Here is a 13013-nt window from a genome sequence, read left to right as displayed (position 1 = left end):
ATAGTGGTTAGAAATGAGTAGTTGCTGTGCACCCTCAGTAATGTATCTATTCTCATTGCGTGCAGCAGTTTCATATCTGTTTTCCTTTTCTGCCCGTTACACTAAGGAGCTCTGGCTGTATGGCGGTGGGGAAACATCAGTTGAATTTCAAAGTTATTAATATGCAAAATGATTTTGCTTCTGCTTTTTTTTTTCTTTTTATTGGCTGGGTGCTAGTTTGTGTGTTGATCTGGCTTCAGTCTTTTATTGTATAAATCTGTTAATGTTGTAACTTTGTAACATTTCTAATAGCAATGAAATTTAATAGGAATTCAAATTTTCTTTCTGCTTGTCTAGATCTTGATCTTGTTTTGCAATCTAGCAAAAACAGTGTTATGGGATCACTGTGTGTATATGTGGGTAGAAGGAGTCCCTCAGGAGAGGGACTGAGAAATGAAGATTTTATAATAAATACCAACAGAAATTCAGTTTCTGGTGTGTGTGTATTTTCTGTTAAACATAAGGTGTAGCTATTAGTGGGAAATACTAGGAATGGCAGTATCTCTTGCTAGTACAGGATTAGAAAGTTGATGAATGTTAAGGTACTCAGAAGAGCATAGATAAACTTTTTTGTGTGTGTGTGATCCCGTATAGGAAGAAAACAAAGTAAAAGCTGAAACTATTAGTTCTGTAGTTTTTTTGGAACTGTTACTGGAAAGTTACATCTTTCTCTGAAGCTGGGTATGTTTTGTCTTGTTTTGCTTTTCCTCAAATAGCAGATCTGCAATGGACGCAAGTTCTCTGGGAGGATTAGAACTGTCTGAACATACTCCTGGTCTACTAGGGAATACCGCCATGGCAGCTGGTCTTGCAAATGTAGGAAATACATTTGGAGGTCCACCTAGTTCTTTAGTTTCTAGACCTAGTAAATTCCAAAACTCGCCTATAGAAGATGATGATGATGTAGTTTTTATTGAACCTATACAACCTCCTCAAAATTCTACATCACTGATAACAGAACAAAGGAACGCTGCGTTTACATCATCCAAAAATGATGAACTTCAAGGGGAAGATTGCAAAATGCTTCCTCCTCCAAAAGACTTAAATTCGCAAAAGGGGAGCATAAGTGAAACTATTATTATTGATGATGAAGAAGATATTGAAACAAATCAAGGACAAGAGAAGAATGCTTCCAGTTTTAATGAACGAAGACTTCCAGAGTGTAAAAATAGAACCAACGATATGGATTTCTCAGCTTCCAGTTTTTCAAGAAGTAAGGTAAATTCAGGAATAGGTGGTAGTGGTATAACCACAGAACCAGACTCTGAAATTCAGATTGCTAATGTTACCACATTAGAAACACGTGCTGTGAGCTCTGTGAGTGATGGTCATTTAGAAAATACTGAAGGGCGTGACATGAACTTAATGATTACACATGTAACATCACTGCAGAATGCCAACTTGGGAGATGTTTCTAACGGACTGCAGTCAAGTAATTTTGGTGTTAATATGCAAACATACACCCCATCTTTAACTTCACAGACCAAGACTGGTGTAGGACCTTTCAATCCTGGTAGAATGAGTGTGGCTGGAGATGTATTTCAAAATGGAGAATCTGTGACTCATCATAATCCTGGTAAGTTACAATTCTGATTATTTTCTTAAAATGTGAAAATACATAATAGAATGTTTGATTTTTTTTTTTTTTTTTTTGGTAATTGAACTGCTTTAGTTTATTAGTTTAATTCTTGTGCAAGATCTTGGTTCTCTTCATTCCTATGACAGCCTTATCTGTGACTCTAGAATAAAACATGCTTGATAACATGATACGTTGCGTAGGTACAGTATCCCAGTTTAGCAGGTAGTGATGCTTTTAGATGTCTTGAGACGTAAATATTTTTATCTAAAGAGCAAAGCTTTCTTTATGACTTCAGTGTGTCCCTTTAATTTGCACAAAAAAAGTGTATCTATGTAACTTTTATACCTTTTTGTGTGGTTCTATAACTAGTATAATGCATCAAAATTATTTAAATGAGATTTATTTTACAGATCTGTTGTTGTGCCATCTGAATATAATTTGACATGCAAAAAAATGAATTTGAAAGTCTGATCTTAAGTCAAAAGTAGTTAACTGTCATAATGCATTCCATACTGAGAGGTTCTCAGTATTTACAGTGCTTAACAAAATGGGATACAACTTGTAGACTTGCATATTCCTGCAGTAAGTTATATGCACATCATAAGTGCTATTTTGTCAGCTGTGATAATATGCATTTGTCTTATACACTTACGTTTATGAGTTGGCTGTTTTTGTTCTGTATCTGTGTAAATTACAGTATATTGTCTCGTGTTTTAGCAAGTAAACAGGTCTTGCTAAAAATAACATGGGGCAGTTGTGAATTGTTTTCTTGAATTGCTATTCTATAGAACTTAAGCTTTCACATTTAAGCTTTTAACTTAAAATCTTTCAAGTTTGTATACTGATACTCCGCTGCCCCATTGGGATAGAAGTGGGAGTGAGGAGGGAGAATTACCACTTTTGCAAAAGATTTGGCTTCAGACTAGTTAGGGTCATTTTAAAAGGAAAATTTAAAACAATTAAAATCCAGATGCAATAGGCACTTATTAATTCACAATTTCTTAACTTGCTAATATGCTGATTAAAACATATGGACTTTCTGCCTACTTTTCAAGAAATATTTAAGTAGTATAGTTCTTCAGTTTGGTGATACATCACCAAATACGTTTTTGCAAAAGTGTTAATATTTTCTGTGTTGTACTATGGAAATGCCAGTATTGAAACTAAACCTTTAAATCAGATGTTATATTATGTTCTTTTTGTTGTATTCATCTTAAAACTAACTTCAAGATTTGACTTTTGAAGTTGAAATTTGGGAAACATTTGTAGTCTGGATGTCTCACTGAATAACTTAGAAATTCATCTTTTAAAACTAATACTATCACTATTGATAGTTGATTCCTCAGACATGGAGTACGATTATAGTGCCACCACAGATGGTCAAGTAGTTGTGGACAAGAACTTAAAAGTTTTTGTAGTATTTGTTGCCTTAAAATAGTGTTGTTGTTCCCCTCCCTCCCCTTTTTTTTAAGGGAAAGTACTTATGAAGAAAATTAGCATGTACTTTTCCTGAGAAAGGGTATGAGCGATTTATTTCAAGGTGTGCAAATGCAGGGTTTTATTTCTTATGCCTGTGGTCTCTGTATGTGAATATTTATAAAGAGCAGTAGGCTCAAAAGGAAACAGGAAGGGCTGGCACAGGTAAAAAGGAAGGAGAAAAATGCAACGTGAGAGAGAAATGAGAAAAATGACCAGGAACGTGGAAAAAAAGGAGGAGAGAAGAGGGAAGACAGCTATAGTGGGAGTGGCTTTTATTCAAGAAAAAGCCTGGAAAATGGTAGGTTTGGGTCATTTACAGTTTTTATCTACTTACAGACATGTACAGGAAAGATTTTCAAGATAAGTATTTCAATTTTATTTTTTTTCCCTAGAAGTTGCCTTCTTTTCTTCTAGGGACTGTGTGTGTGCTTGTCAGCAGAAGTATCAATGTCTGCGAATGCTTGAAGGGAGGGTGCAGAGGGGATGGAGCCAGGCTCTGCTCAGTGGTGCCCAGTGCCAGGACAGGAGGCCATGGGCACAGCCGGGCACCCAGGAGGCTCCCTCTGAGCACCAGGCAGCACTTCTGTGCTGGGCGGGTGACGGAGCCCTGGCACAGGCTGCCCAGAGAGGCTGTGGGGTCTCCTCCTTGGGGATCTCCAAAAGCCGCCTGGACGTGGTCCTGGGCAGCCTGCTCTGGGTGTCCCTGCCTGAGCAGGAGGTTTGGACTAGATGGATTCCTGAGGTCTCTTCCAACCTCAGCCATTCTGTGATCCTGTGATTTTTGTTTGCTTCCTGTATGGAGGATTTGAAGTCTTGAAGATGAAAACCAAGAGCATTATTTTTCCTGATCCTTATTATTAAAGGAACAAGGACATGTGATATCTACATATTAGAAAAATAGTATATCAAATCTGTTGCTAGTGAGGCTCCTCAAAAATCTGCTGTATGTGGTGACAAATGCATTATAGGTTGTTTGGAAGATTTCTTCTGGATTAGCGTTAGTCTGTTTCCCTGAGCGAAGTGCCTCAACTATGTGGGAAGAGGTAGGTAAATAACAGCGAACTTTGTGTCCCAAACATTAATTCAAAACCTAATGTCTCCAGTAAGCGCTATAGTATATATTTCATGTGCTTTTAGGATGAAATTTAGATTTTGTTTCTCTGAATGGAATCCAGTTCTTGTGCATCAAAACTGCTCCAAGAGCAGAACCAACACAGTAAATTGAGGGCTGCGATTTAGAATTGTCCTTACCTGAACCAGGTGATTAATGCAGAGGTAGTTGAGTATGTTTCACGAGCTGCATACCTCTACAAAGCTTTACAACCACCTTTCCCTTCACCCCTGCCCCAAGTTGTGCTGATAGTTTCTTCAGCTTCGTTAAATAAATAAATAAAAATTTAAAGGCATCGTTTCACTGAGCCTTTTTTTTCTTTCAAGATGGCTCTACAGATGAATGTGTTGGGTGTGAGTGAGGGTAAGGAATAATTTCATAGCAGTTTAAAGCAGGAACAAATGAAAAAGAATGGGAACACCCTGAACAGCCGTTATAGTTAAGAAATTGAACATGAAACTGTACGGTCTCATAAACGTGACCATTAGAGGAGAGAGTTGCAGATAGAAACCTGAAGGATGAAGACATAAGGGCAATGGGGCATGGAAACTGATCAGGAATCAGCTAAGGAAGTGTGACACTTCTCAGTTCAAGGACATGAAAGACAGATTTTAGAGGTCTTTTGTGGAGCATGCAAAGTGGAGGAGGAAGCATGGTTAAAATGAAATGTGAGGAAAAGTCATGAGATGATAATGTTATGAATGAAGGTGTGATATGGAAAAAGTAAAAAAAAAAAAAAAAAAAAAAAGGAAAAGCAATAAGATATATGTTCTTGTGACATGTTTGTGGAAGGAGGAATGCAACAAGATGTCAACTAGGGGAGGCCTTTTGAAGCGTAAGATAATAAGCAAATACTAAAATCATCTTAAAGAGGTGCTAGGGAGTCATGATAAAAGTTTCAAACCCAAATGGGCCTAGCAAGTGTATGTTTTGGTGAGTGGAAGTGGAGTGCTTAACTAGAACTACAAGCACATGTAATTTTACAGCACATGCTACATGTTCCTGATAGAGGAGATACAAACTGTATTCCCACTTGAAACCTCTTTCTACGAGGAGGATCTGAAAATATTTTGCGGTATTAAGGTGCTGTCAGGATATAAACAGCTGTCTGAGGTAGTTCACGTAACAGTATAGAAAAATTTGAAGAGGGCACTCAGGTGAATTTTAACTTGAGCACTGTGCTAACATAACTTAGATAGTCAGTGTAGAGACTTGTGCTTTAAAAAGTAAACATGTTTAATGGTTTAAATAGGAATGTGTTTTGTTCTGTTTCCTTTCTCTCTTCTCCCCACCTCTTTGTTCCAGCCCTTCTCTTTACCCTCAAGCATTGCAACAAGTTGATTTCCAACTTCTATTATATGTCTGAGAAATAGGACATCCTTGACAGCTGCCAAGTCACACTGGGAAATGATTTCCACTTGTTGAAGAATGTCTGTTTGTTGCTGTAACAAGAGTTCTTGAAAATTTGTCACAAAATTTTTTTAAAGCTTTGCAGTAAAATAATAAAACCCTTTGTGAAAAAAATACTTTAAAAAAAAAAAAGATACCTTCTCCTCATACAATTTAATGAATGATTATGAACTGAGATAATGTCCCTTAATTACAAGTTATGGGCAGTTACTAGAGTCTGTAGGTTAAGGTTTTGTTGTGTGAAGTCTTAGGATTTGAAATAATTTTTATTTGATTGTTAATGCTAGTTTAATAACATTGCAGGAACATACTGAAGTAGGATATTAAAGTAGCTACTGCAGTAGGACATTAAAGGCTTCAGACTTTTTATTTAGCTACATTTATTTACAGTAAATTCAGTATAAACTTAAAAATAGTAGCACAAGTACTACCAAATACAGTTGTAGCTGTGCAGGTGAAATGGTAAGCAGTAGTGAGATACTGTTGTAAGTGATTGGAAAACAGGCTTGAAAGGTAAGTCCCAAGTGCTTTGATGGTGCTTGGGGTAGCTGATACATGCTTTTGGAAATGTGTGTAAATGGTTTATTGTAGTGGAAAGAAGTTCCTATTCAGGTTTTCTTTCATACTTACATAATATATCATTCTTGGCATCCTTCAGAAGCTCAAAGTTCCTGAATTGTGGTGATAGTTGTTTAAAATGAAAGTTTACATTCCAAGAAAAAGCCTAGAAATTCAATTTTATTGAAGGGCTGTATTGTTTGTTTTCTTTTTCGTTAGAACTATATTTTCTGGTCCAAACTAGGTTATTGAACATGTAATTTAACAGAAGCATGTGATGTTTCTAGGTGCATTTTTTTTTCAATAGCAAATTTTACTTAAGTTCTTGTTATGCAAGTTGTTCTGCAAAATGTTATGCTATAAAGGAATGGCTAAAAGTGACATAGTTACATAGTAGTCTATTGTACAAAAATGCAAGTAGAGGGCTAGTCAAGTCTGGAACACAAGGACATGGAATTGTGAATGTAATGAAGACTCATTTTTTAGGTGTGTTGGTTTCTTCTGAGGAAGACTTGAAACAGTCATGACTTTGCCATCTTGTAGATTAAATGGTACTCACTATATTGAGAAGGTTAAAAACAAACTCCTGCAATAACCAGTGACATAGATGCAGATCCCAGATGTGGACCCACTCTGCTTGACTTTGACTGCAGTACAGCTCTCTTGTCTGGAGACTAGACTAAAAGACTAGTGGGGGGAACTCCAAATCAAGGATTTATTACTGAGGCTAAACACATCAATTGCTAAAAGCTTGCTTTAGAACAAAATAACTAATGAAATTCCTAACATTTCATGGTTTTATAGATACATTTGAGAAGTTTGTATCTCAAACATTGGTTTTGAAATTCTGTGTTCTCTGTTGGTCTCTCTTTTTGATTGCAGTTGGTAATTGCAGTTTTGTTTGTCTGGAGATACAATTACCAGTTTGCAAACACAGTGCAAGTGAATTGAGGTCTGCAAAACTTGTCTCAAGGTGTAGAATGGGACCATCCTGAGACTTAATTGATGTTCTGAAGCTTTCTGCAGCAGTGGAGAGTGGTACAATGAAACTGCATTTTATTTTAAACTTCAAATTCTAAAATACCGTCTATCTTCTGTTGTCAGTTCCAATAAAAAAAATAATCTATAGATATTATTCTCTATATATGTACGTTTGTTCACTTAACCTTTTTTTTTTTTTTTTACCTGAAGATTCTTGGATATCCCAGTCAGCTTCATTCCCTAGGAATCAGAAGCAACCAGGTGTGGATTCTTTGTCACCAGTAGCATCACTTCCTAAACAGATTTTCCAGCCTTCTGCTCAGCAGCAGCCTTCTAAACAGGTTAAAGTCACATGTGCAAACTGCAAAAAGCCTTTACAAAAGGGACAGACTGCGTATCAGCGGAAAGGATCAGCTCACCTTTTTTGTTCTACTACCTGCCTCTCATCATTCTCACACAAACCCACTCCAAAGAAACTTTGTGTTATGTGCAGAAAGTAAGGGATTTTTTTATTTTGTTTCATATTAGCAGCTAAATCCAGTAATACTTGAGATTCTCATGCATTTATGAGAATTGCTCTATTAATGATATAAAATGTCTATTCAAGTGCTTTATATAGTGTCAGTTTAATGTTTGGAAATGAATTCACTGTGTACACTGTAAGAAACTAAGTCTATCAGTGTTCAAGTTCAGACTAGGGCAGATTTTCTATGAAAGGTAAACATTAAAAATTGCAGATTTTTTTTAAGACAAGGTGTCTAGTTATATCCCATGCCAAGATACATTCCTTAGATACAATATTTATCATTAAAAAAGTGGACCTTGTGTTACATAAAAAGCTTTCATTTTGATAGCAAAAGATAGAAAATCAGGAGATCTAAAATGGGGTAGGAACTAAAAGCAGCTAGAGCTTATGGGAGTTCTTCCACTGTTTGTAGTGTGTAGGGAAGAGGTGCTTTGGGCTTGTCCCATAGAATAGGTGCAACTATGGCAACATCTGAAGTTGAAAATAACTTGAGCAGATTGTAGAAGAGTGACAAGCATACTTTTAAGAGGCTTACTCTAAATTATTGGATAGGCTTGCCTTGCAATTTTTCATTATTTCCAAAACTTAAAATTGCCAAAGAAATATCTTCCATAATTTTACTCTTGTAGTGTGAGGTGTACAAACTAGCCGTGCTATCTTGTTCTTTTGGTGTACTGATAACTGAGGTATTTGTACTTTCTTGTGTGTATTTTTTTCTTTCAGAAAAGTCCCTCAGTCTAGTACACCGATTAAATGATGAATTCTTACTGAACTTAAAAAAGGCTTGCACTAAAGGCTGCCTTTATGCCTTTATTAATATATGTTTTAGAGAGGATTATTTCTGCTTAATCACAGATTTAAACTGGTAAAAGTTTTACATTAATATGCAATGAGTTGGATGAATGGCTTGTATCCAGGTCTCTCTCTTTTTTTCTTTCTCTTGAGATTCAGTAAAATTAAACTATAGAAAGTATTTATATCCTGCATTTTCTTACCTTGGTACACTGTAAATACCTCAGATTTAACATTTTAGCTCTTTTAAAACACACACAAAAGCTCAAATTCTCTCAACCCTTACCTCTACAGCGCTAGTTAAGAGCCCTCTGTACTCTTTCTGTTGGTTTGTACACCTATTTCTTTTTTTTTTAGAAGTGATCTGGCATGGTAAATATTCCGCTAGCTGTATCATATATAAAGATGAAGATTAGTATTTTTTTTTCCTGACTGAAATCTTGAAAGCTCATGGCTAAATTAATGCTCTCTTGCAACTGATTCTTCGGATGTACTTGTTAGTGGATACGTACAAATGAAAATGATGAGAAAGTGTCTTATTTCTAGCTTCTTTGCATTTAAATTAGTTTGTATAGTGTTTGATTTGTAGAGAACATCTGTGAAGTCATCTTCAGACAATTTTAGAGGTGATGTTGATCTTCACTCTTCCATTAGCATTCAGCTGCTCATTCAATCACACTTAGATGGAAGATGGAACATGAACTAAATGGTTCCTCAGTAGTATGGCTTTATTACGAAGGCCAATCTTATCCAGCTTTTTTTGCTTTATTGCTAAGTTTTTGCTACCTCATTATAGCAAACCAGGTACTCTGTTCTGAATTCGCGGTTGTGTTCTTTTCCTACTAATGCAGAAATGGTATTGTCAGGTTGCAGTTTAGTGAAAGAATATGGGAACTCTAGCAAAATGTAGGAGATGTTGAATGTAGACTGGAGCAATGATAGTAGTTGATACGTCACAGGTGACTTTCAGAGGTAATGCTCAATTTTATCTTCAGATACGTAGATTAAGTGGAGAAGGTGAAGCGTAAGATAACTTGAAGAAAAAAATAGATATATAGATACACACCCTCATCGGAAATAAAACTTCTACATTTTTTATTGTAAATCTTTTTAAATAACACTCTACAGAAATAAAACCTTTGAAACTAGATAAATAGCATAGGAATGTTAGTAAGAAGAAAAGTGTAAGAAATGCATTCTCCTTAGTGTTTATAAAACTCAAATTTTATTGACTTTGCTACTTCTTTTTGACCTCAGACTCCTACGCTTTGAAAGTTAAAGTGTTTGTAAGTCCTTACGGAATCCAGCCAGAAACTGAAAGCTGCTCAGGGCAGGAGCTCTGATCTGCAAACCAAAGCCAGAAGTGATAGCAGTCCCAAACCTAAATCCCTTCTATCTTGCCAAAAGGCAAGCCAAAATCTGTTGACTTTCCTTTGATGGGAGGCAGGCTTGCAAATGTTAATAATATACAGGGGTGGTACAAGTTTATTTTTGTAGTCATCAAATGATTTGGTTTGGAAGGAACCTTAAAGATCACCCAGTTCCAACCGCCTGCCATGGGCAGGGACACCTTCCAGAAGCCCAGGTTGCCCAAAGCCCCATCCAGCCTGGCCTTGAACACCTCCAGGCATGGGGAATCCACAGCTTCTCTGGGCAACCTGTGCCAGGACCTCATCACCCTCTGAGTGTGAAGAATTTCCTCCTAACCTTTAATCTAAATCTCCCCTCTTTTAGTTTAAAACCATTCTCCTTTTCCTTTCACCACACTCCCTGTCAAAGAGTCTCTCCCCAGCTTTCTTGTAGGCCCGCTTTCAAGGGGATCTGTCTAGGGACCATACAGCATTTTTCCACTCATCCTAGTTTCAGAGCTCCTATGTACGAGTGTGTGGGAGATGTCTTTTCCAGCTGATGATCAATCATAATATCAGTGAAGAGCTAGACTTGCCCGAACAGTTTTTCATTTATTCTGTCTAATAGCACTTCCTGGATGTTGACTATTTATTTATTTACTTAATAGGCAGATGGGGAGATTCTTCTGTTTCTTCTCCTTACAGCTTTTGATTTATGGCCTACGATAGTTTGGGATTGAGCAAAGCCACCAGTGAGATTGTCTTCAAATTTGGGAGACCTGAATCCAAGGGCTGACTGATGAATGCGGTGTTAGCTACCTTCAGTTTGCTCTGTGTGCAGCACACAGTTGAAGATCAAAGAAGTTTAGAATTAACTTTAGTGGAAAAAGTGCAGCTAGAAGAGGATTTGTTCTACTTCAGATTAGTTTTATTGGTTGTTACTTCTCTGGTTTTATGCATTAGGTTGGTGCAGCTTCGTGGGCAGCTGTGTTAACTGTTAAGGTGCTTTGGAACTTTAATGGTGTTAACATTTAAAAATAATGATAAAACTAGGTTTTATAGTGGTATAGTTTTAATAATTTTGATTACATTTATAAATGTAAGTTTGAGAAAACAACCTTTTCTATTCCCTTCATCCTATGCTGAGATTAATACAGGCAATGGTGAAGTTCTCATATGCAAATAAAGACCATTTCTCACCTTTTACTGTAGCTCTGAATTTCTTGTATGAAATTTAAGAATAGCTTTTGCGTGAAGTTGCCAAAGAGCTAGTTTAAATTCACCATATTCATTTTTGGTTTAAGATTAGGTACCAGTTGTGGCAAGCACAATGATGCATTAGTTACCTAGTTCTAGAATAATGTAATAAGGAAAAAAATAACACCGGGTGGGGGGTGGAGGGGAATATGTTTTTACACAGGAAACATTGTATTTGGAGTGCTGACATTAGTCAGAAAAATTTATTAAACTTAGTGTTTGACATGTGACTAACAATTACACACCCACAAAGCTGTTTTGAAATATGAAATACAAGCATTTGAAGGAAGAATGCATGTTACAAGCTGTAAAGTGTTCTTGTTTAAATACATCTAGAATGTATGTGTATAATTATATACTTTTTTTCTATTTCAGAGATATAACAACAATGAAAGGTACCATTGTTGCTCAAGTTGATTCAAGTGAGTCTTTCCAGGAGTTTTGCAGTACATCCTGTCTATCATTCTATGAAGATAAACAGAATCCCTCGAAAGGAGCTTTGAATAAATCAAGATGCACTATCTGTGGTAAACTAACTGAGGTCTGGTTGATTTTGTTGTTCCCGTCTTGTTCTCAGTAATGAAAATAGCCAGAATAATCTTGGTTTACAAATATTTTAAGAGAACTGGAAAAAAAGGAAACTTAAAATGATTCAGCATTTTATATGCACTGAGATAGGCTTAATATACATGAAGAGCAAATAAAGAAATAATTTGAGAGAGAAAAATTACTCTTGTTGACTTTATTGGACTTTTAAGAAAGTGCCTTTGCTGATATTTTTGTAGCTACTGTCAACAAATTTATTGAGCATTGCCTCTTGTAATTAGAACATGGATCTCCCTAGCAGAATTGCCATTAAAAAGTCACGATTTACAGAATTAGTTTTTACTGTCTATATTGAAATATTACACAAACGTTTTGAGATACATACCATATACTTCAGTCTAAATTCTCATTAATGTATTTTCTCTTGATGCCATTACTGGGGACACTGTAGTTCAGGCTAATGTATACAGTTTTCAGTGCATATGTGTCTGGCCAGTCTTTGCATGTTTATTTTGTAAAATTACATAAATTGACCTTCTGCTCTAATACCCAATTATTACATCCCTCCCTGTGATCTTGGCTTCTAGGCTACAAGAACAAATGGGTCCAAGATTTTGCTTATAACTTTGGAAACAAAAGAAATTTGTATACTGTGTGATCAGTCCTTAAATTACTCAGCTAGTAAAATCTGTTTTTTTATATAGTTTTGTGCTTGAATGCAAGATTTTTGACTTCTCTTGTAGCCTTAGGCAACTTGGTATTTTTGTGGTGACGGAATACTTTTATTCTTATTTTTCAGATTCGTCATGAAGTTAGCTTTAAAAATATGACTCATAAGCTGTGCAGTGACCACTGCTTCAATAGATACAGGATGGCAAATGGTTTAATAATGAATTGCTGTGAGCATTGTGGAGAGTATTTACCCAGTAAAGGAGCTGGAAACAATATTCTTACTATTGATGGTCAGCAGAAAAGATTCTGCTGTCAGAACTGCGTTGGTGAATACAAGCAGGTAATTATTTCTTAATCTATAAAATTAAAATAAGCATTAATACCCGTTAAATTTATCATCTTACTCATAATGTAGTTTTATTCTTTATTAGAAGTCTTAAGTAACAAAGACTAAAAATATGACGTTAATGCAAGTGTGGGCAAACTAACCCAAATGGGCCTTCTACTATTGTTTTTTTAATGTTATTGTAATAACAATACTTATTTGTTATGAACCAAACATCATTGCAATTAACTTTTCTGTTAATAATTTCTTTTTTTTCTAATGGGTGTATCATTTGTAATGGGTACATCATTTAGGAGTATGTTAAAAGCAAGGCTGACACACAAGCTTACTGGTTCATAAGTGATAACTCTTTTTTGGATTTAGCTTTT

At 35.9% G+C, this 13013-nt stretch overlaps 1 protein-coding gene across 30 annotated transcripts in view; it reads left to right on the top strand.

Annotated features, from left to right (window-relative positions):
• ZMYM2 (zinc finger MYM-type containing 2) overlaps window positions 1–13013 on the top strand; it is a 90715-nt gene that overhangs the window by 20386 nt on the left and 57316 nt on the right. For 10 of the 30 annotated variants that reach the window (XM_040544053.1, XM_040544052.1, XM_040544055.1 and 7 more), the window contains 5 exons: window positions 759–1257; window positions 1522–1615; window positions 7368–7653; window positions 11457–11622; window positions 12427–12639. In XM_040544053.1, coding sequence (XP_040399987.1) covers window positions 766–1257; window positions 1522–1615; window positions 7368–7653; window positions 11457–11622; window positions 12427–12639 — 1251 coding nt within the window. In that variant the 5' untranslated portion in view covers window positions 759–765. Of the gene's footprint in view, window positions 1–755; window positions 1616–7367; window positions 7654–11456; window positions 11623–12426; window positions 12640–13013 lie in introns of all 30 variants that reach the window. The other 20 variants (XM_040544051.1, XM_040544050.1, XM_040544057.1 and 17 more) reach the window with 3 other exon arrangements.

Source organism: Cygnus olor, chromosome 1, assembly GCF_009769625.2.
Source record: "Cygnus olor isolate bCygOlo1 chromosome 1, bCygOlo1.pri.v2, whole genome shotgun sequence".
Classification (NCBI taxonomy): Eukaryota; Metazoa; Chordata; class Aves; order Anseriformes; family Anatidae; genus Cygnus; species Cygnus olor.
The sequence above is the reverse complement of the archived record's forward strand: the minus strand, read 5'-3'. Positions and strand labels throughout refer to the sequence as shown.